General features: G+C 31.0%; 1 protein-coding gene across 1 annotated transcript in view; it reads left to right on the top strand.

Annotated features, from left to right (window-relative positions):
* Window positions 1-25,954, top strand: part of LOC118193825 (uncharacterized) — a 207,169-nt gene extending 181,215 nt beyond the window's left edge. The window contains exons 10-21 of the mRNA XM_085808992.1: window positions 2,339-2,453; window positions 2,571-2,733; window positions 2,970-3,070; window positions 5,528-5,636; window positions 10,274-10,418; window positions 14,796-14,908; window positions 15,037-15,242; window positions 16,175-16,223; window positions 16,382-16,513; window positions 19,594-19,671; window positions 19,888-19,953; window positions 24,332-25,954. Of these exons, the coding sequence (XP_085665118.1) occupies window positions 2,339-2,453; window positions 2,571-2,733; window positions 2,970-3,070; window positions 5,528-5,636; window positions 10,274-10,418; window positions 14,796-14,908; window positions 15,037-15,242; window positions 16,175-16,223; window positions 16,382-16,513; window positions 19,594-19,671; window positions 19,888-19,953; window positions 24,332-24,367 (1,313 nt within the window). The 3' untranslated portion in view covers window positions 24,368-25,954. The remainder of the gene's footprint in view (window positions 1-2,338; window positions 2,454-2,570; window positions 2,734-2,969; window positions 3,071-5,527; window positions 5,637-10,273; window positions 10,419-14,795; window positions 14,909-15,036; window positions 15,243-16,174; window positions 16,224-16,381; window positions 16,514-19,593; window positions 19,672-19,887; window positions 19,954-24,331) is intronic.
* Window positions 25,955-26,401: the final 447 nt, after the last annotated feature.

Here is a 26,401-nt window from a genome sequence, read left to right as displayed (position 1 = left end):
ACAACGATAAGTAACACTCATGACCTTTACAGCGCGTATTTAAGGCAAGCCTCATCTGCATGTTCACGGTGGCGCTACATGCGAAAAGCACGAAATTTGAATGGACGTCATGTTTCATATGTATAAACAATTCTATCAAATTTCCTTTATTTAGTACAACTCCTTCTTGGTGCTGGGATTTTTTTTTCCGTCAGTGTATATGAAGCTCCCATATAAAGAGGTATTAAATCTTATATTTCCAGGAATAAATGCAGCTGGTAGTTTAATATATACGTTTTAAGCAACGGTCTAGTCATTTTGCAGGGTCGATGAACAGATTTGATACATTTTGGGAGAAGTGTACGGTAAGATGTGGTAAGAATCTTTAGGATTTCCTATCACAGATTATTTATTATCATGAAACCTGTCAAAGATGCCTCGTTTACTGTTATACAGGGTGAGTTATAAGTCTTCATACAAAAGTGAAAACGGTGACTAATGTTTATTTTCTTATTACAAATGGTATTATATTTTGCTGCGGTTGCGTGGAAGGGAGATAATTGTTGGTACATATCTCCCTTCCACACTCAAACACAATGGCAGTCGCTTTAACTAATTTCTGAAAACGCGTGACAATATTTTCTTCTGTGTACACAATCGATTACAGTGTGCTTTAAAGGAAAAAATCCATAAGATCGAGGTCTGATGATCTGGACGGCCACGCCATTGAATCGCGTTGGCCGATCTAAAGTGCAGGAAATTGCTGGTCCAGCTATTGGCTCACATCAACGCCGTAATACGCTGAAACCCCGTATTGCTGAAAGAACGCAAGGAAGTTCCAACTTTCATCCAGGATTGACATGAAAATGTCTTTCAACAGGTAGATCATGTTTAGGTTTCGTTCAATGAAAGATAGGATCAACAATCCTGGTACCGAAATCCCACGAGTTTTCGCATACCTTGTAGAGTCCGACATTCAGTGAGAAAAAGAAAAACCAAGAACATTCTCTGTAATATTCAGTGCCCACTAACAGAATTCTGCCTTACGGTCAGAATCTTCCTATGTCAGATGTAGTAACATATGGAGCTTGTATGGGTGCCGCTTGTTTGCATACGTAATGCGCATGACACTCCTTTGGGTGATGCCCCTTTCAGCACAGACACGTCGGGTTTCTTTTGTCGGACATTTAGCCGTCTCTGCCAACATCATTCTCGACATGCCTTCATCAGTTGCTGTCTTTGGTCTTCTAGAAATGCTTTCATCAACGATGTAACCTGCCCTTTTAAATTTCTTGATAAGTTTTTGTCGTGGTGCCATGGATTATCTACTATGTTCCGTGAGTTAGTACATTGAACGGGCACTACATGATGATTGGCCAACAGAATGATATTTATCTGGTCTTTCGTTAATGGCATAGTTTTTCAACTGGTTCTTCTTCCTGAATAGGAAACAATAGTCACCGTTTTTGCCATTTTTATGGAGACTTGTTACTCACCTTGTATGTCTAAACGTGTTTGAATGAAAGGGAATAAAACAATGCATGATTAAGTACAGGAAATGTTCAGGCAATACTTCTTGACAATTGTAGTCAACAAGCTCAATCTGCTCTCTAACAGATATTCTGGCACCTCAAGTCAGATAATTGTTTTAGATAGATAATAAAGATTTTAAGTCTTTAACCATTTTCACTTGAACTGCCTTTAAATTCAATTTGCAACTATGTCATGCATTTTAATGTACATTTAAAAAATCTTTTTAATAATATACCAATATAATTACTTCATTAGTATAAACTTATCATATTATTTATGTGTTTTGCCTTAAATATTATGTACGTTGTTGTAATACTTAACTCTTAACATTACTGATTGGCCTTCTTGAAAGCTCTTATTTGCTTTAAAAAATTTTGTAGTGTTTTTTTTTTTTGCAAATGTATTATACACTTTAATGTTTTTTTTGTACTTTTGTTTTAACTTATTATCCCATTCAGTTCCTTCCATAACTTTTGGCATATGATGCATTATTATCGTTTAAGCATATGTATATATGAGATATTTTATTGATTAAACACAACAATTTCATTTCTTCATAAGTTGAACTCTTTATAACCATTTTAGGTTATGCGTTAGTTTATAAATTTGTTTTTATATATGTACACCAGGCTTTTAGAATGACAATTAAGCCTGATAAGTCTTTCAGATAGCAAAAATTAATCTAATATGAGTACAGATTAAAGGAAATCAAGTAACATTTTACTGTTATTTTATCTGGTTTTTAGATTACATATAATATGGCTTCTATTTGTATTATGTGTTTTAGATCTATTTAATGGATTAATATACTTTTGAACTCTTCAAGGACTAAATGATATGAGGGTGGAAACTGAAAAAGTGAATAGAGAAATCAAAAAATGCCAAACTGAATTTACACAAGTTAAGTATGAAAACTTAGAGAAAGACATCAGCTTGTTGAGGTAATACTTTGAATATAAAACATTTTTCTTACCTTCAGTTACTCTAAAAATATTTAAATTTGCCTCATTGGAAATTATTATTGCATTTCTTAATTTACAGAAATATTTTAATTCTAGACAAGAAAATTTACGGCAGCGTGAGAAGCTTAATCAGCAGAGCAATACCATACAATCTGTTAAAAGTCAACTTTGTGCGACGATTTCTCACTTAAAGCATTTAAAAGATACAGCAACAAAGCAAATGAAAAGACAGAAGAATCAAGTTCTTAAATTATATAAGGTATTAACTATTTTATAGAACTTCATTACATCATTAAAAGAGAAGTAATGAATTAAATGTGTATTAATATTAAACTGTTTGCGATAAATACATTAATGACGTTTTCGGTAGCTTTGCAATTTGCATGGCTTTGCATACAAAACTAAACTTTATTGAAAATATATTGATTTGATGCCTTACACTTGCAGATAAAAACAATGAACTCAATAACACCAGAAAAGTATATTTGATTTCAGGCTAAACAACTGCTACATGATACAAAAATTGCTTTAGAAAAGAAATGCGAAGAAATTGAAAAAAAGAATGAAATGCTCTCTGTTCAAGAATTCCAGTTGCAGTAAGCTCTGCTTGCATTAGATTTTATGATGCTCTTATTTTTCTTCTTATTTTTAAATTCCAGTTTTATATTTTTTATGTATTTCTATGAATATTGTGGAGAAACCACACAGATCATTGTTTCATATAAAAGCTATTCATGACTTGAATAAAAGTTCATGAACTGCGCTTGTGATATTTTGTTGCTTTTCTACGGGTTCGTGGATTTGGAGTGATTGATGACAACACTTGATGAAGAACGAAAATACAATTTTTTAGCCAATATTACTCAGGACAGCTTCAAAAACATGTTTCCAGTGGTCGAAAAACTACGACAAACACGCTGAAACAATCAGCAACACAGCCTTTAGGCTATCAGGCTATAATTGTGAACACAGCTTCACGGCAAAGCCTCAACGACGCACACTCTGAATTCACTACGAAACGCTAGACTTCTGCTCCACATATAGGCAGGGTTTACATAGCTTTTGGCTTGCCTTCGAGAACATTCAGAGCCAAACCAGTAAGAATTCGTTCCAGAATGTTCTCCCTTCGTCTATGATATCATCAATTTTGTCACAAAATTTCGTCAAATGGGCGATTTCGGCCCAAATCTGGCAACCCTGCCTTCCCTTGCTATTTTCTGGAAACCCTAAACCCGCCTTGCGGGAAAGCTATCTTACCGCGGCTGGGCAGTTCGTAACAATATAAATAACCAGGCGCTATCTAACAGCATATATAATACTGTTGATTTCGCTGTATCTTACTCTGTTTAATTGGTATTATAATTGAAGAAAATTAACATAATATTTACATTTATTTCATAGATAAAAAGTTATTAAAACACAAATGAGGCAACATTTTTTATTATGCTTCCTGTTGAAGGTTTATTATTGCATTCTGTTAAAAATTATGCATTAACAGAAACTATTTGCCATTTATACAAATTATGTTGGAAAAAATTCTTACATCTCAGCTATTTTAAGATTTCATTAATTTCTTGAGTATTATATGCAAACAGACATTTGCAATTAGATTTTCACATCTATCATTTACTGGAGAGCGGATTTATTCCTGGTAAAATTTTGATACCTGAGGACAAATATTACCGCACATATTTATCGGGAATTCCAGTTGTAATTACAAAATATAGGGGTAATAAAAGAAGATTACACCACTGGTGTTGCAACAAGATGGAAGACATAAAGAAAATAATTTTTCGCAAAATACTTACTACACACTGATTTATTGATGTATTCCAAAGTTTCTCCAGAAATTGAATCTATGAAAATTAAAAAAGGAAATTTTCTGAAAATAAAGCAACTTAAAAAACAATCTGTTTAATGAAATAAAAGTACATTTTCAAAGAAAATATCACTGAAAACGTTTATACTAAATTGAAGCAGGACTTATAAATTCCATGCGGTATAATCTCCTGTATCGAATTATAATATACTAACTCCGTATACTCTATACTATTACATACTACGTCCTATAAGCAATGAAATGCTCGTCTATGGATTACTTCTCATAACACGAAAATATCACATTTAATGTAGCACAAAAGGGTATTATTTTCTAAAAAACCTTTGTACTCGCCATTTGGGGGCGGACATAAATTGGATCTTCAGTAGAATATTTGCTGAAAGAAAGATAAGAGTTAGAATTTCATCTAAAATTTTATTTAGTGTGGGTTGAGCTAACAAAGGAATTTTTCTGTAGTGAAAATTGTATTAGACCACCTAAAAGCAAGATCTTTATAAGTCTAAATACGGAGGTTTAAAGTGACAATTCTATGATACAAAATGCGAAGTTATATGGAGACGTAGCGAGATTCAAGAAATAAATTTTTATTTTTTGGAGCTTCGTTATAAATAGATGTTGTAAAGCATTGTTTGTTTAATATTTGTATACTGCCCATTCAGTATTCACTCCAGAGATACAGCTCGTTTATCAGAAATGATCGAAAATAATTTTTAATTTATTTCATGCAATTCAAAAAAAAAAAAAAAAAAGTCAACGGATTTCTAACATCAATACTAGAGTGAGGAATCTACACACTACCTTTGATATAGAGACTGGCGTTTTCACACTGCTCTGATAAGACGCTTCTCCTTCGTTTTCTTGTTTCGGACTCTAAATGAAGAAGCTTTGCAGACAATTGTGGGAGGTCTGCCATTTAATACTGAGCATTAGGAAAACGACATTAAATGGGTGGTATCTGTTTTCTAACTTAGCATATCTACATTTGCCGTCTTCGAATGACGTAATAAAACCTTTAATAGGGATTGTTAATTTATTTTTGTTGATTGAAACCTTATATAAGAATAATAAATTCGCATTTGTTGTCGTAATTTATGAAATTATTTATTGAATTAAAGAATTAAATTCTAAAATGGCAGAAGAAAATGTGATTCATTAAATCATGTATGAATTCATTAGATTAGATATCAAAAACATAAATATAATTTTTTTTCAGCGAAATTCAAATACGATTAGATTCCACAATAGAAGAAATGAATAAAAGGTCTAAAGAATCTCAGGTCCAAGTTGTAGTTGAAAAATCGAATTTTGCAACGCAAACGGACGTGAGTGTAATTTTATATATTTTTATTTTTTACTTAGCTTAACCCTACTAGTCCAAATCAAAATAAAGTAAAATTGAAATAAAATTCAAAAAGGAACACACAAACAAACAATAACCGTTTGATGGAAAAAAACATACTATAATGATTCTTTGAAGCCATTTTAGTTCTAATTAACATTAAATGCATTAAAAGTTTCAAGTTAGTGAAATATTTTGAGTTCGTTCTCTAAAATTAGATATTGGTGACTTAGATTAAATTTAGTAATTAAATATGTAGCTAGCTTACTTCCAGAATTTCAGTAATATCATTCTTAAAATGTTTAGGATATCATTCAATGTTTTCAGATGGTATGATTTTATTATACGGTACAAATACCTAAATACAAAGTTGCAAGTCGTGCATTTCCAATATACATTTTATTATTATGTAGTGGCTTGTATAAAAATATTATTTAGGTATATATTTAAGATATAAGAAAATACGATAGCTGCTTTAAAAATAACTTCATGTTATGTAACAACCTCAGATTAACCAATCATAGCTTGTCTATACACTTACATCAGACTTAATATAAACACCGCTGGCGAATTAATTACGTCATTTCATCCCCTTCCCTAAGTGCTACTCTGTCATCCTCACGCCTCCTCTCTTCTCAAATGCCTACGTCATTTCTTTTAAAAAACCAATATACATAGAAATTTATCATATTTAATTAGGATTGAATGAGTGTCTGCCAAATTAATTGGATATGTCTGAAAATAAAGATTGGTGATTTATGAAAATCTAATTCTGTTACCTTCAACGGCACTACGTACTTGAGTGAAAACAGAAATATCTTAGACTATCAAATTATTTAAAGACATTATGAGTTACCTTTTTCAAGCGGTCATGCAGACAGATTTTAGTTCTGAAGATCATTTTGTCTTGAGATGCGAGAAATTATTAACTAAATTTTTCACTTCATTATGATAAGCATTTTCCATCTACCGGAATAAATGATACTCCAAATGGTCTATATTTGAAGGCGATATTATGTCGTTTACTCTAAGCGTAACAGCCAAGCGTCAATGACGCTATCTTTAAACACTTTTTAATCTGATGCTTAGCATTGTCATGGAACAATTTTAAGAAACGAAATCTGATGCAAGTGAACGTTTTCGATCGATTTCCTGATCCAGTTGGAATAATAATTCCTTTTACTAGTCGGCATCAACAGTTTGACCATATTCCAGCTGTTAATAACCACGCATATTCTCTATATCTACAAGATGCATTGCAGAATTTTCTTGGAGCGTATATTGAGTTTCAGTGTCAACATTCTTATTTCACTGGAATCCCAGATTCTAGTCACTGTTTTTTGGATTGTTGAAGCACATTCAGGTTTCATGAGTAGTGACAATTCCCGCCGCAACGAATTTCTGTATAATTTGTTGTACAGATTAAAACACTTAGTGAACACACATCCTTATTCTTCTGGTTCAGTTCACATGGCAATTTTTCTTCTTTCTCATCCTTATTTATATGAAACTATTCTTTTCGGAAATATTCGCATTGAGTGTAAACGATTGAAAACGGTTTGTTAAGTTACAACCACTTGTGTCAGGAAAATATGTTTCCGTTGGAATGCTTGCAGGTAATTGTGTACAAACTTTTACGCGGCAGTACTACGTTTTTGACCAACAACGCTGAATTAAATCAACAGCGCTGAATTAAACGCTCATTCAATTGTCTAACAGGAACTTTACGTTTTGATAAAATGTTCTTCGAAGAGCAGATTAAATTAATACACTTACATTTGAAGAACTTTTTCCTTGATGAAACTTTGAAATTTAAAACGAATGCAGTCGTTTATTCTCGTTCACCTGTCTCAGTTAAAATACTTTTGAGTATTAAACCAAATTCTGTAGATTTATTGCTGCGAATAAATTGTATTTAATTGATACAAATGAGGGAAATATTTGATTTCTAAATTAAAATTTGCATACATAAAGCAAATAAAAGACTTTTTAAAATTTATTTGTGCACACTATTTTACGAAGGAATGTTCCTACGACGAGACAATATTGATTCTGATTTTTAATATTATCAGTCCTTAACTACCTCTAATGCAAATCGAAAATAAATTCTGTATTCGTCTAGTAATATAAATTAAGATTCTTCTAAGCAAGCCAATTGCTTATCTTATCATTTTTATTACTTAGTCTGATTTTCTTAAGTTTTATTATAGCCAGTTCTAAAGTTGCATTGTAAGCATAACTAATAAAATCTGAACAAAGCCATTTGTATCTTTAAGAGAATGAGAAGTTTTAACCAAATATCAGCTTTCAAGAGTCTTTTTGTTAGTTATTATTATTTTTAATATGGTTCAGTTTTATGTCCTCAAAATTAATATTAGATGGAATCCTTGACGATAGATTCATAAATTCATCAATCTTTACTTTAATTTTATTTTTTAACGTGACTTCGCTGGCTTCCGAGATTTCAAAAATCACTCACAGAACATACATATCGGTTGCTTTTTCATGTTATGTGTGGAGATAATTTGGCAGGAAATCAGGATTTATAAATTGGGGTCAAATACACTAGTAGAATAATTTTGATAATTTAATTTGTTAGGATTTTTAAAAACCCGGTTAATATAAAATTTAGAAGATTCTAAACCAGCACTTTTTCTCCCACATTATCGTTCTTATAAACTGCAGCTAGTTTTCGGTAGACGAGAATTACAAGTAGAACAGAATCCCTTTAATTAAGTTGCGAAAATTAAATCTAATATTTTCCCTATTACTTCTACCATGTAATTGTTATGACTATTATTCTCTGTATATGCATGTAATCGTGGTATTAAGAGTAAGTTAGTTTTTCTGTATTTAATACGATTTATAATATTTTCCTCGTGGCTTAAAATTTATGTAGTTCTGCCAGACCAAAATGATCGAATGCTAGAATGCTTTGACAGACTCCGTTAGTTAAAATTGTTATGAAAACTAGAAACTCTCTACGTTATATGCTTTAAAGTTGCAATCCATGTTAAAAATTTTAAATTACAGATGTTCATCGATTTACGATGGAGTTGTGCTTTTATAAATCCTCTGAAAGTTGAGAATGCCATTAGTCAAAATTGCACAAATGATACGCCTATCTTATCGATAGAAGTACCTTGTCAAATATGCAGTTTTTTCTGCCGAAAATTTAAAGTTTTATATTTGAAAAAAATATAGAGTGCAGTTTCTAATAAAATTAAATACGAAAACAAGCAACTAGAAGTTTCAACTTATTTTCATAAGTGAGTGTCATATAAATGCAGTAAATAAATATTCAGTTGCTTATACTTAAAAATATAACAAAAATTAGGCATTTTGGTTGCAGAAACAAGATTGATCAGAATATGATATTACGGGATAATATTTATATTTTGTAATATAGTACTTTCATATTTTGAATAACTTGTTTAAACGTTCGTCTTGTAAAATGTTTTATTAACGTTTAGTATAGCTACACAGCTTTTCTCTAAACGATTAAGAAAATAACAGGAACAAATACTTAGGGCATTCATTACGTCATTTTTCAGCTATCTACAAATTAAAAATGCATGAATAATTTGCTTAAGTTAAATGCCGTAATACATTACAAAGTCTTGTGCCAAAATAATTAAACCGGATAATACTTGTATCAGTTAAAATTAGTACGTTAAGTTTAATAAAATTTTAAGATTCTGAAAAACCAGCTATAGCCATGTTTAAAGTATAAATAATAGTTTAACTCTTTAGTTCTAATAAATTTGGGTTGAAAACTATGATTTTTAAGACCTGAACAGGCTTTATACGTAATACTTTTAAGCAATATCCTTATTCAATTAACAAAACTCCAATTTTTCTCATCAGCAAGCCCTGGCTAGTAGAATTATGCATTTGTAACAGCAGGTTCGGCTAAGCGGAAAGTTAACTTTGGTTACCGATTTGGAAATTAGAGATCAAATTTCGAATAAAGTGTATCTTTAAATTATTTTTATTGACTGAATAGCTGTATGTTGTTTCAGTATAAGTGCTATAAATATATGAGTTTAAATTAGCGAAGGTAAAATGTATTGAAAGAAACGGAACTTTTCACTATACGTTTATAAAACTCAGTACCGTCGTTATCATAAGAAATTAATTTACGAACGGTTAGGCATATTAATTATATGGCTGATACTTGTATTTTGATAAATTTTCATTTTTTTTATAAATTTATCAGAGAAATTGTATTTTGATAAATACGCACAATATTAAATTATCTATACATTCATACCATTTTAATGTTAACATTAAGGAAACTTCGAATTTCCTGAAGTTGTGAAAACTGAAGCAAAATATTTATATTTTATGATGTTGAAGATAGTTAGTCTGCCAAACTTAGCAATTTTTTGCAAACATGTTGCAATGTCAAATGTTGCAATACTGATTATCAAATAATTTTTAAATATATCATATTTCAACATTATTTTAGCGACTTAAATGACACTACTGTAAAAATATTTCATATTTAAAAGTGCTTTATTTTTCCTAATAACATTAATTCATTATTGAAGTATTCTGTATGTACCCTTGTTTTGGATTAGCCTGTTTAATCATTATAGTTTATGTCATTATTCGCAGAGTTTGATGAAAAGCTTCGACGAAAAGAAGGAGCTTTCAGAACCATCCAATGCACAAGTTGTCATTTTGAAAAGACATTCGGAAGAGTTACATGAAATTCAATCGAAGCTTCAGCATTTAGAAGCTATATTTTCCAACAAGAGAGGTATCTGTCAAAAGTAAACCACAAAATATCTTTTCATCAGTTATAAAAATGATGATTTTTAAATCACTAAATCGCAATCCTTAGCTCACAGAAATAAATCTAGGTATCCTATTATAAGAAAAGGGATTTCTAGTAAAGGATGAACCATTCATTCCTTGAAAACTGTAGAAATAAGTTTCAATTGAGAAAATAAAATTTGTCATCATATTAAGCTGCGAAGATGATATATGGTAACGTCTCAGTAGACATAACAGAAGATGGGTGCTAAAATTTTCAAAACAGGTATAATTTGATCCAGGGCTCAATATCTAGCTGAAAGGACTACCGCATGGATGGTCCGTGTTATGCATTATTTTTGTTGTGTACAATTATTACGTATTATTTGCTGTGAATAGGGAATGCTTAGGGATTATATTAATTTGCTGTGAATAAGGAATTTGTAATAATCTTATTTAAGAATTAATGTTTAATATATAGTTTTGTTTAAACTTTTCGTTCGATTACGGCAAATTTCTTTTAAGTTTAGCTCAAGAGTTTGATACAGCAAAAAGGGCAGGTTTTTTCTTATTTCCGTTTCTCACAAAGCGGTTGAATTGTTATATTGTGTTTGTGTTACCAAGTTAGTAATTAAGGGTATTAGGGACACTTCACTCTTGCTGTCGATTTTGGCTACAAATTGAATTGTATTAAAATGTTTATAGTTGAATTTTCTTAATTGGTTGGTTTAAGTATAGGTAAATTTGAAATTGTTGTGAATAACTTATCACTGTTCTCCGTGACTACATTCTTTTGTGTAATAGTATTCTTCAGTTATGCATATTTTTTTGTGTGTAATTAACATAATTTTTCTATTTCCGGACCGTGGGGGAATTGTTATGAAATTGTTATGTATTATTTTTGTGTACAATTATTGCGTATTGTTTACTGTGAATAGGGAAGTCTTATGGATGACATTAATTTACTGTGAATAAGGAATTTGTAATGTTCTTATTTAAGAATTAGTGTTTAATATATAGGTTTGTTGAAACTTTTCATTCGATTACCGCCAAGCTCTTTTAAGTTTAGCTGAAGAGTTTGATACAGCAAAAAAAGGCGTGTTTTTTCTTACTTCCGTTTCTCACGAAGCGGTCGCTTTGCGGCCAGTTGCGTTTTCCTGCCCACTTATCTTTCGTGGGGTTGACCCCGTGTTTCGGGTGTGGATGCGAAAAAGTATTTTCGACCTTTCTGAAGTAGAGAATTGGGTGACGTGTTCATTATTTACTGGTGTCGCAAGTTTAAATGAATTACGATTGGAAACATTCTTGCTGGTTTGCGCGCGAAAGTGTATGCCATCTTGTAGAGGGGACTGATTCTTCGAATTCTGGAGGCTATGTATTGCCTCTGTTCTAGTTGACTATGAGGAGTTCAAGTTTTGTTTAAGATAGGCTAATTTTTAATTTTAGTGATGTTTGAGCAAATAGTGAATTAGAGGCGTTACATTTTGAGCGTCAACCGAGGTTTTTTAAGCCGTTACACGAGAGGCAGGATGAGGATTTTTTTAGAGATTTGGTTTAGTTCTCATCTATTTTTGAGAAAGAGCTTAGCCCGGCGACCCCTTGGGGGCGACCGCGGTTCGCGTTTAGTATTGTTTATCTCCGAGGGTTTTGACAGCGCGGGGACCGGTCCGAGCTCGCGGTGGGCTTCCATCGGATAGACATCGGCGAAAATGACAGAAGATCTGGGGATAGGTCCAGCGTTATCCCTGACCGCCAAATTTTGTTTGAAAAATTCGACGCTGATATTTTTTCACTTGGAAGGACGATATGGAAAGAGTGGAGTCGTTCTGCCATGGTCTGCTGTCTCCTGTTGTCCCTCTCCTGCGGTTATCTTCAGAATAACTTCGAAATAAAATGGAAGGCTGATTTTAGAGTTAAAATGCTACTAGACAGCGTATAGTGCTGGAACTATGAGAAAATTCTCGTTGTGCCTTGAATAGACTTCAGTATCGGTTTTCCTGACAGCGATGAAGTTTCGGCCGTTATTGTTTCGACGATTTGTGAATGGATCCGGGCAGCTCCCTGAGACCCTCAAACTTCTGTACGCGGACTCCGTGAGTGAAATTTTGTTTCCTCTCGTTTTGTTTAAATTAGAGGGAATGAAGTTAATTTTTTTGCTGTTTAACGGTCATATTTATTTAATTTCGATATCTCTTATAATAAATATTTCTGAAAAGAAAGTTTCAATAAAGTAATGTTATTCTGTATTATATGAAGCAATTTAATCGATTCCTAAAGACCAGAAGATAAAATGTTCCATATTCTAAATGTGAATGTGAATTAATGATTTGTAGTATTCATACTCGTAATGAGAAATTATGAGGGAATTTTGAGATTAAGTTTTGTAAGGGTAGTCTGGCCAGCATTCGTAAATTATAATGTTTGGAATATTAAATAGATGTGTTTATTGATTTAATTATTGTATGTTTTATTTTGAGTTTTATTTGTGGTTTACTGTAGGTCATCCATGTGATCCTTACTGAAAATATGGTTTTACTTCAATTTGAACCTGGGCAAAACTTATTGCGGTAGTAGCAAAATCAATTTTGAGTATTTTGTGACTGTACGATTGGCTTATTAAATTTATTTAGAATTTGTGTTTAGACTTTTTTAGTGTGAGATTTATCTTTCCCTGGTGTTTTGAAAAGTTCTGTGTTGTTGTATTTTAAATGTAAAGTGTTTTGGAACTATCTCTAGAGTGGAATTGATATTTATGTGTTTTAAGAAAGTCAGTGGATCTAGTTGTATCTTAGAGAGAGATAGCAGATCGAGGAATTTGTTACGAAAGTGAATTTTTACATTTTGTTTTGATAAATAATGTTTGATTCTAACAAAACACTAGGGAGGATATTATCTATTCATTCAAAAATGTTAAAGAGGTAAGACAAGTTTTGCTTATCCGAGTGTTTTGTTCCTAGTTTTTTTAGTTTTCCCTTTTTTTTTTTTTTTTTTTTTTGTTGCTGCGCTACCAGAGCAAGAGTCAAGCAGTTTAAAAGTAAAAAGTAATTTTAACCTATTTTTTTTTTACGTCACATCCGTGATTTTTGGTTGTATAAAGAAAATACAGAAGTTTTTTTCTTAGAAAGTTTTCTACGAAAGTATCTTTATAAAGCAGTTCATTAGCAGTTTAGGGATCCTATAAAATGAAATCTCATTAAACATCGTTACGTTCGTACGGTTTCGTAATAGATTGAATGCATAGGTCCGATAAAAAGTTAATAAAATTTATTCTTAACACAAGAAATATAACAAAACGCTGGAATTTTTCTCCGAGATATTCGTACAGGTGTTCATAATAGCAGGCAGTAATAATCAATAGAAAGCAAATACGATAAATAGAATGTAATTCACAACGCATTTGAAAAGAAAAGTACTCCGTTCTCATCACGAATTCGCAACAATAACAACAGCAGCTAACCTAACAACTGGAGCTGAGATGTCTCTCTCAGGCTTTAAATAGTTTTCAACCGGCCGGGCGACATAGTTCTAGCATTATCTGCTTCTCGAGATTTCTAGAAAGCAGAAAGAGTGGAATTACGGCTACAGCTAACATAGTGTTCAGTTACATTTATTCAATTTAAATACAAATTAGTCAGTGTTTCTAAATTATTGCTTTCCTAACGTTAAAGGTAACTTTTAGAAATTCTCACCCAAAAACCCTGACATGCGTGGCTGTCTGAAACTTTAAACCTAAAAACAGTCTTTAGATACTTAGAAAAGCAAGAACCCCAGGAGCTATAGTTAACGGTAATTTTGACTGTATGAGGAAAGATATTTTTTGCATGCCTAACTGGGCTACACGGTTCAAGGAAACAATTTTCTTTTTTGACATTTTACTTATACGTAAATCTATTATAGTTATTCTATTTAAATTCTTAATATTTTTTAAGTATGTCACGTGATTAAAATTTCTGTAATATAAAAGCCTACGTTATTTGATTTATTTCTTAGATTGGAATTATTGGTTTGCAGCCAACCATTTAAGAAATATTTATTCATGCAATCTGTTTTAAACAACCTTTAGATATAATACATGTATGAAAGATAAAAAGTTGGCTCATATTTGGAAAATGATTAAAGCTCTTATATATTAAACACTAGGTATTACATGAATTAAACAAGGACTTATAGAAATAAATTCATAATGCTGGAAGTCAAGTAAATGAAATTTAATGCTACAGTAATATAAGTATGAAGTTCTTTGATTTTAAAAAAGTATTCACTTGCCAATAAATATAAAATGAATGTTTTAAACTGCAGGCTTTTTATTTTGACGTTAGCGGATTTTCTAATATAATCCAATTGTATTTTATTGAAATTTAATATATTTCTTGTATTTTAGAGCAGAAAGTTAGGAGTGATGACACTCTGAATAAAGCTAATATTGGAGCAAAAGTTTCTTCAACACTGAAAGAAGGGAACATTTGGAAACTTTTAACAATAAGTGAGCAAAGTGTAAGTTCCTTTAACGTTTGATTTACAGCTACCTTTTGAAAAATGCTTAATTCTAAATGACGTTTTTCTTCAATTTAGTTGTATATGATTAAAATTTAAAAAAAAAAAACTCATACTCTGTCTTACAGTATCTGAGTTTAATGAATAAACTCTCCGAGTCACTCCAGATTGCAGACTTAAAAGGATCAACAGCGCTGATGCATTCTTCTTGGCTAAACTGTGATGATTTGGCTGATGCGAGACGACAGGATCATAAGAAAATACTGCAATGCTTAGAAAAACTAAAGAAAAATATTCGGTATCTGCAAGAGACGTCTCATCAGGAACATAAAAGGTCAGAAAGTACAACTGTTTTTTCAAACAAAACTATATCAATATATTAAGACACAATAACACGCCGAATAAATACTAATTCAGAAGACAAACAACAAAAACCCATTTGCGGTTTTGCAGCTGAGGATGGTGGTTCGGTAAAACCATCGAAACTAGTCCTGTGGAAATTTTGTAAATATAACGCTGATTTTTGTTGTTTGTCTTCTGAATTAGTATATCAATATATCTTTAATGCAATGAATATGCAGGGTTTTTCAAAAAGAATGAATCAATTTCTAAATCCTTATTTGTAGTCTTCAAGAAGCTTACCAGAATGAATCACTGACCAATTGGAAGTGCAGGGTTTTAAGTTTTGTTTAGTAAAAATGGTAAAAACGGTCTATCGCGCTATGAATGAGTCGTCTTATTTGCATTAGAAAAGTCTACACTTCAACAAAAGACTGAAACGGTCTACTTCAATGGTTCTGCTTTCGAAAGTATATTTGGTGGTGATTTCGGGAATTTCAAGGCAATGGATGTCTGTGTTCAGTGTAAAGGAGTAAGCTACTGACTGTCGCGAGTTTCGGAGGGAAAAAAGGAAGAAAACCAGAAAGACGTTTCCAGTGAAACCCATGGAAATCCACAAATCAAGCTAACAATCAGCTTATGATACTTCAGCCTACTGCAACCTTTCTCAGACTGCAACGTTTGCCCGATTAGATTTCTTTTTCTGAATAAAATATAGCTTCTAAAAATCATTCCATTCTTGTTGAATAACCCTGTATTAAGGAATGGAAGATATAAAAATACGTGTTCTTATTTAACATAAATCTTATAGTGAATGCTAACTATTAAGTTTAACTATTAAGTGAACTATTAAGTGAATACTAACTATTTCATGGTTTATCAATAGATCAAATTTTGAATATTTACCAGCTTTTGCTATCTTTTTAGACAGAATGTAGAAAGTATATCTTCAGATGAAAAGAAACCAAGCTTCACGGTACAGTTTATTTACAATTTCATTTTATTTGATAGTAATTAATAATATAAATTATGCAAATTAGGTCAGTCTCTTTCAGAAGTACAGTTTCGAAGCAAATGCATATAACGGTAATATGCTACACATTTAAATGTACTTAAATTTGTCTCTACTTTTAGTGCCATTCAGATGAAATGCATTTTCAATATCTCTGTGAGGTCCTACAGAAAGCGCAAGAAAGTCTTATGAAAGAATACTCTCAAAGAAAAACTGCACATCACAGAACAGTTATTACTCCGGGTTCAGTAAAGGTAAAAAAATCAGATTTTGTTCTCCAAATTAAGCATTTTTGAACCTATCAGAAATGAAAATATGATGATTATAAGTTAAAGCTATAAGCATATCATTATCAAACATAGTTTTAATGTTTTATTTTAATTTAACTGCATAAAAAGTTCTTACCACTCTCAACCACCTTCACGCTATATTTAGAAAAAAAAATTTATCTCCCGCCAGCATATATACGTAGGTAAGGAAAGTAAAGATTTCGGTGCAAAAATTCGATAGTGAGTTTTCAGTGAATAAGCACGAAATGGGGTCTTCATAACATGTTTTTGCTGTTTTAAGAATCATGTCTGTCTTTTGTGCGCCATGGTTTCAGTGTGTATGTATATGAAACTTCCAAAAATTTATATGAAATTTCCAAAAATTTCCATTTTTCGTATTTAAGATAATTACCTTCATGTAAAGATCTGATTAGATGTTGCATAAAATTGGACAATTGGAAATGGTACTTTACTTGAACCCCACATAAAGATCTGTTCACACTAGCGGGGTTTTGAGCGCAAGAATCATGCATGAACTTGAGGGCTCGGCTAAATAGTTGATTACATTTTAATAAATTAGAAAGTCCTCCACGAAGGCATCCATCCCCTTAGGCAGATAGTCCTTGACTGACTCTTTGCTGCAATCAAATAAACTACACCAAAATCATTTTGACAAAATCGGGCATTCAGATTTAGTACTTTACTTAAGCACATAACAGTCTTTAATGGACAATTGGAAGTAGTACTTTATTTGAAGCCCATAACTGTTTTTGTTGAAAAACTATATTAAAGTATAATACAAAGCTTTTTAATTTTAGTATTTAAGAATTTTACTGAAGTAGGAACAATCTATTAAATTGTGGCTTAAACCGATTAAGGATTGCCGCAATAAGTAGTTTAGATTTGCTAAGGATTTGTTGAACTTTATAAATGGCAATAGAATAATACTGGGAATTTTCGTGTGATGTTTCTAATTGTATTTCTATTTTAATCTTTTAACTTTAGTTTTGTTTGTCTGTGATGGGTGCGCTGCGTTAACAATGAAGCCGATCATTATAGGCCAGGAGGTTTGAGGCACACTTGTATATTACATTACTCTTTTGTAACATATCTGGTCCATTACCTGCTGTTACTGTATAAGAATTTAAATATATGGTGATCATTTATTGCTGATTTTTATAGATAGAAGAGTTTAAATATATGACAATAATTTATTGCTACTTTGTATAGCTACACGCAAAGTTATTCGCCTACAAACGGTCAGGGTAGGTTAGGTTACTCAAAGAACCATTCGCAAATAAACACTAATAAAGGTTGGCAAATAAACAGCAATAAATATTCGTAGTGCATTAGAGGATGTTGTAATGGAACAGGTAAAACATCTGCTTGCGAAATTCGGCATTTGATAATCAACCACAGAGGAAGTATGATGTAAATTTTCAGTAATTCCGAATTAGCGAAAGCATCTGGCCGACTGTGCTCCTCTACAGTAATCGGTACCAGGATAGGGAGATTACAAATCACCAGATGCCTCATGAAAGATTGTGGATTCAGGATTTGTCAGAGCAAGTCAGAGGAGTTGGGAACCAATGACATGGACACCTCAAATAGAAGAGATGATGCTCCATTATGCAGAAAGGATTGTCATACACAGGCGATCGTTACAAACCTCTCTGTTTCTCAAATAATCATCTGGAGAATCCTTCATTCGGACCACTTGTATCCATACCATGAATAGCGCCTAAAGTAATTGTCTCCTGCTGATTACGCACCGATAGTTGTAGTTGCTAAATGGTATAAGCAGAAATGTTCGACGGAATCCCATTTCCCGGCTTCTAACTACCCTGTTCACCGACGAGGCATACTTTAGCAGAGAAGGATGCTACAACGCATATATAACATGCAAATATGGGCAGTGGACAACCCCAGGAGTACTTAGCACATACAGCATAGCACCGGTTTTCCGTCAATATTTGGGCGAACATAGTTGGCTACCACCTAATATGCCCATATTTCATGCCTGTTAGTCTGGACGGGTCATTTTATAAGATTTTATTGAAGGAATTATTGCCCGCATTGTTAGATGAACGAAGCATCCAGCAGCTGAAGCCCAACATTATGTGGTTCCAGCATGATGGTACCCAATCCATTTTACTCTTTCAGTTTAGTAACACTTGAATTCGCTGTGGTTAACTGGAAAGCCTGGCGTACGCCCGTGACGAAACACCCGTGACTAGTAAGGACGATTTTGTCCCGTACATTAGCGTAGCAAGGGCGATCATCCGTGAGACTCCAGGTATATTCCAAAATGTTCGTAGTGCCACGCCGGTATCACGTTTGTATCGTAGCTGACGGCTGTAACTTCGAACACTTACTGTGATCTCTGAATATCCCAGCAGCGAATTGATGATTAAAATATTATTATTCACATTATTCTCTCTTTCTCTTCTTGTGATTTCTTCTCTGCTTTATAGTACATGAGGACTATTTTTCCACCTCTATACTGCAATAAAATTTCGAATCGTCTTTCGGTGACCTACCTGACCCTGAAGTTTGTACGTACTTAAGATAATCACCTTGTATATTTTCTATATTTGGTAGCGCAGTCTATTTTGTCACCTGTTTGTTACACATTAATCACAAAAATGCATTTTCGTTTTTTCGTGTATAACGCATTTTACATCTATTTTTATCATAACAGGGCTCTGAATGAGTTAGAAATTAATAGTAAATTAAAATAAAATAGAAACAATTTTACTTTATTGAGATGGTTCTTGCAATGTAATATTTAGAGTTTCTACCTGTTTTGAATGCATACAAATTCTCACAAGATTTTGGGGTATGCATATTGCACTATGAATTCAGTATTAAAATGCATTATTTTTTTGATCTGTTAAACAAAGATCTAAATATTTTTATTCAAGTTTTGAGTTAACAGGAATTTCGGCCGAAACTTTATAACAGCTGTAAAAGAATATTGTTTTACTTAATTTATTCTCAGATTTTTATTAATTTATTAACGAGCATTTCGGAATATTTTTTATAAATGTATTTCTCTTTTATAGACAAGCCGATACATAGGTTCACGTGAGAGAAAAGTGCCATTAGAGTTGAAAAATGGGAAAATTTTAGCTCTTCTTGGTGTAAGATAAGTTCTAATTACCAATCGTTTTTATTTTATAAAACAATTACTTATTTATTATTTTATGTTAAGAATTAAAAAGAAGTTACATTAAGTTATATTTTTCTTTTAGACATCCAGATTTCTTACTAAATACAGAAAATAAATACTTGCGTCATAATATTGATGTTAATAAATTGCAATACTATATGTCCTGAAGCATTTTTTTTTTACGTAGGACAAGCTTAGTCATAAAGAGCTGCTGCCCAACAAACATGATTACCCCTCAATGGAAACAAAATCTGTAAGTAATATAAATTGAAATTTAAACACAGATTATTATCAGCAAGATAACTGCACTTCAATAATTTAAATTCAATGCACAATAAAACATTGTTTATAAGTTTTTCAAGGTCTTTTATCATCGTTTATACGTCTTCCAGAAAGACGGGTAAATACTAAGAAATACATATAATCGAAATTTTACTCTAAGATAATCCCGCATATTTTAGCAGCAGAAATTTAGTATTACTACGGTATTACGGCTTTTATATAAACTTAGTTTTATAGCTTTTAGTTTGCTTAAAGTACCGTCTTTATTTAAAAGGATATTTTATGATGTTTCAAAAAAGTTAAAATACTTCATTTTAAAATTCAGTTTTATCATCCTGTTTTTAATTTCATTGAAATGCTTTTATTCTGAAAGTCTTAAGAATTCATACTGATGAACAAATAATGTAGTAATGAGAACAACCACACCTTTTCAGTTGTTCTGTCTTTAATAAATAACACTTCATTTTCAAGATTTTAGCAGAGTAACATGTTTAAAGTATTTTTAAGGAAAACAACTTGAAGTGCCATCTGATAAACTGTTTGATTCCCATCTTAAGCAGAGTATGATGAATGGAATTACGTTCTTAAGCTTTCTCGCTCATGTCATATGAAAATACTAAATTTCTGTATGTGTCATTGTAATGCATTGTAACTTGAACAGAAGGCGGTATTAATTTATTTCCTTCAGCATCCCCACTACTTAAATAGTCTTCTAGTCTTCCGTAAATCTGTTTTTAGTCAGTAATAGTTTTGTCGTCATTAGCGTGCCATCACACTTTATTTCTCATATTCACAAAGTGCTTTTGAGGCCTTTATTATCCCAGTCCTTCCCTCAAGATATATAATTACAAATGTTTTAAATGATGCAAATATTTAGGTTTTGGCATTTTAAAAGTTAAAAAAGATCTACTTTGTAAAAATAACGAAATAACTTTTCATACGTCCTCCAAACCCTATAGTTATGTTCAGAACTTTTACGCTCATTATGAAAACAAAATTAAAAGTGTTTGACTCCCATACAGCAAAAAGTGACTGAGATATTGAATTATTTGTTTTATATTCAGAAGTAGTAAAGAAACTGAACAAAGAAATGCTTACAAGCACTGCTAAGTAGATTGCTGTGAAAAGACTATGTCAATATAAATCCTTTTTTAAAACAGAGATCTTATTCATAGAATCTTGTAGAATTCAGGTTGTAGAAAGAACTGGCTTGCTTCAGTGTCAGTACTTCTCAAATTCCTAACATTACTTGCATAATTTAAAAATGAAAAGTACTTCTAAGTTAAAAAAATTGTACTATTTTCATATTATGGATCAAAATAATAAAACTTCATGTGAATGTCATTAAAGTATTTTTTATCGTTTAAAATCTTTCAAATAACTTGTGGGAAAATGTTTTTTGCATAATAATTGAAGCAGAATCATAAATTAATGTATATTTCACATTAGTAAATCACAGAAGAGTATCATTTTTCAATGACCTTAAAGAGGAAAAAGGTAAACCTTGATTTATTCTAATTTTCTTTTAAACCGATGCTACAAAGCAAGCCTAAAATGACGTCGAAAATCCAAAATTTTGAAATTAAATATCCAAGTAAATTTGTATTATACGGGAATGAAACTTTTAGTTTTTAATTTTTTTAAATAGGAATAAAATATTACAAACTATAAAAACTGGGTGATGGACGACATAAAAAATTAAATTTCGAAATGTTTGCAAAATTGATATTTTTAATTTAAAAATGCAAAAACATAAATACTTTCATCATTTAAAATATTTTTATCTTTGGAAGTAGATATCTACAACCAAAGTTTACGAAACTAAAGGCGTTATAAGCACTTCTGTGGACAGATGTAAAACTTTCGAAAATAATATCTGTTTCCAGGAGATTTCAATCTTGTTCATATATTCCATTTTCATAATCATTTTCACTCTAAGCCGCTTTGCTGTCATCTAAGTCTGAATAAAATCATTCAAAATTCTTTATAATCTTAAATGATTTCTAGCTAAGGAGATCATAATCTTAAGTGTATTCATCTTTCTCTAGGTATTTCTTGAAACAATTTTACGTGTGTTGAATTATTCTCTTCTTGTAAACTTTATTAAGGCTTTTTGTAAAAACTATCGCGGTATTTCCTGCATTTTTATTCGTTTTACACCATTAAGGAAATATTTAACACATTTTAAGCATTCTGATTTCTGCGACATTTCTATAATTAGAGCTATTGTCAGTTTCGCACAATCATCATTTAGACTGGAAAAAATGGTAAGCCAATCTTTTACGTTTTTTGACTCCATTATATTCATCGCGGTTAAAAGGCTAGGCTTTATTGTAGGAGATCAAAGAAGAGAACTGTTTTATCAAAATTAAAAGGGTATTTCAGATAAATTTCAAATCGATCCTCAATACATTCAAATGTTTCGAGATATTTCTTGACTCTGCACTTATGGCATGCTATGCGGTAAATTTATGCTGATATCTAATGAAGAAAGAATAATTTCAACATAAGATTTCTTTATGTAAGATTTGAGATAAAGCAATTAGTTTATTTTTGAAGTTACTTAGTTATTTGCGGATTTTATACAAAGTGATTTAAAATGTTGATCTTAAGTATGGTACTTCCAGTTATGATATTTCTTAAAATAAAACAGAGAATGCAACTGATAAAAGAATTTTGTATAAATTGCAAAATCTAAATTTTTATACGTTTCCTCGGTATCTATAATTATATTGAGAATAATTTAATACTCATTAAAAAAATAAAATATAAGACGTATGATTCAGGTAAGGGAAAATTCATTGAGATATCTGACTTTGAAACTGGAATTCATAATCAAAGGCCGCACATAAATTGAAGAACAAAATGTTAATATCTGTATGTAGCTAAAAATAAAATATCAGTTTAAAAAAAATTTCGGAAATTGATATATTAATTACCAGCATTTCTATGTACACTGTTATGAAAAGATTGATCAACATGAATATTTCAAAAAGGGAGATGTTCACAGAATCGCATAGAACTCGAGTTCTAGAAAACACTGGTAGGCTTCACTACTGGCACATAGCCATTTCATCAACTTATTTGCTTTAATTAAAAACAAAAAGTAAACTCTTGTTTAATAAAATATCTTTATTATTACTAGATTATGATTCTAAAGTAACAAAGCTTAATGACAATATTAATAATGTATTTTAAGAGTTTGAACAGCTATAAATTGAATGAAAATTCTTTTGGCATGTCATTTATAGCAAAATTATAAAGTAAAAAATGTTACACATTAATTAATTACGAAGAAAACCACTGAATGGCATTTAGGAGAAAAACAATGAAAGTCGAATTATTCTAATATATTTATTAACCGGTACATTTGTAGCAAGCTGAAAATTACATCAAATAATCAAATTGTTGAAGTATAATATCTCGCTCAATTTTCGCCGTACGAGAGTGTGTTTTGCTTTCTAATCTGAGTTAAAATGACAAGATGAATAACGATTATTCAAGGCGTTAAGACAACAAGAATCAGCATCATGTGTAGAAAATTTCAGGACTAGTTTCGAAGGCTAAAATATAGAACATTCTTCTTGAAAAGCAGAAGTGAAAATGATGAAACAGAAGACTGTGCTCAGGTGATAACAATGACAGGAACGAAGATAAGCTACTGGAGTCATCTATTGATGAACATTTAAAACAATTATGAAATAACTTCATTAAAAACTGACGGTCTGGAATTGGGATCGTTACCTAAAACTGAAATACTTTTAAGAATGTGAAACGCCTCTAGAAAATCTAATTTGTCTACGGAAGATAATTTTTGAATTATTTTAGCTGACGAAAAATGGAAAATAGGATTTTCTGACCAACAGTGTTGAGCAACATAAGATTTATATATTTCTCTTTTGATAACGTACGAAACTAGTATTTGAGATTTACGAATATTAAGCTGACTGTTGTTGCCTTAACACCTCCAGTAATATTTTTACCTTTTATTTTTTAAGATGAGTTTACAGTTTTGATAAATACAAGTTTAGGAACCGGGAATTATATAAGACGATAAATTTCGTAATCGTTTCAAGCTTAAAAATTTCAAAATATGACTATTTGTAGTGTTAAAGATGATACCACATTTTGAATTTATGTCTGTAACTAACGATCGCCGAATTAAAGGTCGGATAAGTACTTTTGTATAAACGATTTGTTTTTGTATAAACTTTTGTACGTGTTTTTGTTTAAAGATTTTTGTAAAAATTAGAATTCATACACTGCATTATTTTAGTGAATGAGATTTTTTATAAATTGATGAAAAATGTTTCACGAATTGTCATTATTATTATTACTTTTTTTTTCAGGGCAATACATCAACGAAGTCCAAACCACTATCTTGAATCATTTTTCGTTTTCAGCTTAATGAACATCTGTGATTACCTAAGTAAAAGTGAGATTATGCAATGAAAAATAACTGCGCTCATTTTTTAAAAAACATCACATTCACTTCATTCAAATATTAGAACATTGTTTACAAAACTAATGAGCTTCAAAAATTTTTCTCATCTTGTCTTGAAAACTGATCTATTTATGAAGATGGTTTATGAAAATTAATGAACATTTTTGCTCTTATGAATTTGATATAATTTAATTCTCTGTAACCATATGGAAATTCCTTAAAAATCAGTCTTTTGGATGATAGGATAGAATACAGACCTTTTTCAGCGGAGATATGTTGAGAGAATATTCATTCTAATACCAAAAGTTAATGTAAAACCTATTTACTTTTAAATATGCAATTTCAAGTATACACTTTCAAAAGTACTCTATTCATTATTTTTAATAAAAGATTAATAAGTTACAAAAATTAAAGGGGATATTTAATGTAATTCTTAAGCAAACCGATCTGATTATTTGCGGAGACTTTCCAGATTAATGCAATATGAGTACATTGCCAATTTTAATTTCATATTTATCTTCAGTTCTGCAATGAGGTTTTTGATAGGAATTTTGTAATAATAATTATAACAAATAATAATAATAATTATAAGTTATTAAATAATAATTATAACAATTCACTGAATGAGATTCTAATCATATTTCGTGTAATACTATTTGTATAGTATATGTATTTACTGACATAACTCAACATTTGTTGAATGCAGAAATTTTCGTCGTTGTTAATATGATCAGAATATTGCGAGTCTTCTGCTTGAATATCAGTAATATTAAAAACTGCCTATCTCATCGTTCATATTTGTGTAGTGTCATGTAACTGAAAACACTTTTCAGCAGTAAACTTGAGTGCATATTATTTTATGCATTCGAAAGCATCAAGTAAACTTAGAATTCAAACTCAGAATTCATGAATTTTGGGCTAAAATCTGAGTAACGGTTCATTGTTCATTAATGACAGCATGAATGACTATGAATTGCTTTGTTAAAATATGAATTCAAAAATTTAATAAATTTTTTTATGAATAATAGTGTTTTTTAAAATTTTTATTGCTGTGAATAACGAAAATTTTAGAAGAATTAAGAATGGAAGAATGTTCTTACATTAAAATATTTGCTGATCAGTTTCATTGTCGTATCACAAATGCAAACGCATAGAAGCAGAATTCTTTTACGGTAATTTCAATAAATTATTTTGCTGCAAAACCCGAACTGAATGCGAGTTGAGAATTATCTTTACAGAAATATTCAGGCAGCTGAAGTCTCACACAGGTGACTGATTGTTGCATCACATTAAGTGATCTTTAAGTGTACTTATATTGTGAAAATTTTAGTATTCATTTCAAACAAAAATTTCATATATATCAGATTTCTAGAGTGTCAAATCTGTTGTTAATTATAATGTAATATATGGGAAAAATGTAATGTATATTTGTTTTGAATAATTATAACATAAAAACTATGTATATCATTAAATATTGTTCTGAGCAGGAAGCCCTAATTTCTGTAGATAATAAATAACCATTCTTCAAAAAACATGAAGAAAATTTTACTTAATTTGTGTTATATTTAAGATTTTTTACCATTTATTTTGAATGATTTCAGAAAAAAATGAGACTATCCTTCATGCTAAAAAAATACGACATACTAAGCGAAGTTTCTCAAACATGGTCTTATCTTTCAGCTGGAACAGAAATACAAATCCTGAAATAATTCTGTTTTTATACTATTGCGTCATATTTAGCATATATGGAACAGAAATATAAATTCTCCAAAATTGTTTTATTCCTAAAATGTTGAAATTGCTGCAAGAATTGATGAAATGCATCTGAAAAAGTGAATCAATACTTAGGTTTATTACACACACACACGCATGAATAAATACAGATTAAAAAACACATTTTGCCACAATGCTAATAGTTTTTTGGTTTTTGCATATGATTTATTCCGATGATGAGGAATTTTAAACATGTTTTGTT

The sequence above is a fragment of the Stegodyphus dumicola genome, chromosome X2 (genome assembly GCF_044657685.1).
Source record: "Stegodyphus dumicola isolate Sdum_Otavi_A_Nest chromosome X2, ASM4465768v1".
NCBI lineage: Eukaryota > Metazoa > Arthropoda > Arachnida > Araneae > Eresidae > Stegodyphus > Stegodyphus dumicola.
This window is presented reverse-complemented; position numbering and strand designations above follow the sequence as displayed.